This window comes from Cyprinodon variegatus, unplaced genomic scaffold (genome assembly GCF_000732505.1).
Source record: "Cyprinodon variegatus isolate N-32 unplaced genomic scaffold, C_variegatus-1.0 Scaffold348, whole genome shotgun sequence".
NCBI lineage: Eukaryota > Metazoa > Chordata > Actinopteri > Cyprinodontiformes > Cyprinodontidae > Cyprinodon > Cyprinodon variegatus.
The window spans coordinates 186,103-187,620 of NW_015150801.1; the positions used below are offsets into that span (position 1 = coordinate 186,103).

Consider the following 1,518-nt stretch of genomic DNA (forward strand, 5'->3'; position numbering starts at 1 on the left):
GACCTAAGAAAGGCTGATTTAAGACAGTTTAATACCAATTAAGGCCTTAGTTTTATTTTGAAGAATTCAATGCCTTTTAAGACTTTTAAGAACCCTGTCTGTGGTTAAAATTTAGAGCTAAGAAAATTCAGTGTTTAAAATTCTGTGTACGAAATAAAAGCAGATTCCAATGAGACTGTTTTTCTTCCATAGTCTTTCAATGGTAAAGTTTAATAAATGCTCTGCAGCGTTCAGATTTGTCTCTCTTTTTCTGAATGACAGCTGCCAGCTCCACAGTGGGAGCCTCCACTCCCACCAAACACAACTTATAATCTCTACAGTCCATTTCTGCTGTGGAACCAACTTCTTACTGCAGATGTTTTCCTTTAATCTCATGAAGCATAAAAACATGCTACCTTCATACTCTTCCTCGTTGTGCAGGTGGCTGTCATCGATCAAGTTGAGCAGACGCAGAACCGGTGAAGGCAGCAGAACCAGATCCTCGATGTGTGGCGCTGAAACACACAGGCGCTCACAGGTTAATAGAACAGGGAGGGAACTGCAGACGTGTTAAAGGTCTCCACCTACCGAAGGGGATGCTGAAGAAGGGGCTCAGCAGGGCAGCTTCAGCGGTGCATCTCTGCTTTGGATTGTTGAGTAACATGCTGCACACACAGAGTTCACTGCAGACGGTATGGAAGGACGGAGGCAGCGGCTAGAAGACCAGGCTTACCTTTTAATAAGGTCTCTGAGGTGGTAAACTGGGATGGCGGGGCACGTGGCGCCGTTACTCGCAAAGATGTGGTTGACAATGGCGACGCTGTTGTCCTGCAGGGCAGAAACAGAGGAGGTGAGATCTGAACGCATCGGGGTTATCAACAAACCGGGTCGAATTGGGTTCTGCAGCAGTACCTTCCACTCCTGGGAGCGGACCGTGTCCTTCAGCTTGATTCCAGAGAACATCTCCAGCAGGATGACGCCCAGGCTCCAGAGGTCGATGGCAGCCGTGCAGCCAGAGTCTCCCTCCATCCCTGCCTGGGCCAGACTGTTCTGGAGCTCCGCCTCAGGGGCTCGGTACCCGTCTGTCTGGATGTACTTCACATCCTGACAAAGGAAGGGAGAATTTGAATGAACCCAAACGTCTTCCGGTTATGTTCCATTTCCAACATAACTGCCAACCTGGTTTCCCTGCTTGAAGCTCAGGCCGAAGTCGATCAACTTGAAGCACTCGTCATCGGCGCTCCACAGGATGTTGCGCGGTTTGAGGTCGGCGTGGACGTAACCTTCCCTGTGGAGGAAGGCGAGAGCCTCCAGGATGTCTCTGGCACAGTGCTGCACCAGCCACATGGAGTGGCCCTTCTGGGACCTGCTCCAAAACCCCAGAGGACATATTTATGTAGATTTTATTTAAAACTACGATAAACTAAAAAATCCGTTGTTTCATGAACTCATTTCATTCATTATTTGCTTGCATGATGGGATGAAATAACAGAAATGCTTTTGAACTCATCATGAAGCTTTTCTAGAAATAAATCCAGA

At 47.9% G+C, this 1,518-nt stretch overlaps 1 protein-coding gene across 1 annotated transcript in view; it reads right to left on the bottom strand.

The window, feature by feature from the left end:
* uhmk1 (U2AF homology motif (UHM) kinase 1) overlaps positions 1–1,518 on the bottom strand; it is a 12,522-nt gene that overhangs the window by 4,844 nt on the left and 6,160 nt on the right. Inside the window, exons 3-7 of the mRNA XM_015385777.1 lie at positions 1,159–1,345; positions 892–1,083; positions 713–807; positions 568–644; positions 396–494 (exon numbers count right to left, since the gene is read on the bottom strand). Of these exons, the coding sequence (XP_015241263.1) occupies positions 396–494; positions 568–644; positions 713–807; positions 892–1,083; positions 1,159–1,345 (650 nt within the window). The remainder of the gene's footprint in view (positions 1–395; positions 495–567; positions 645–712; positions 808–891; positions 1,084–1,158; positions 1,346–1,518) is intronic.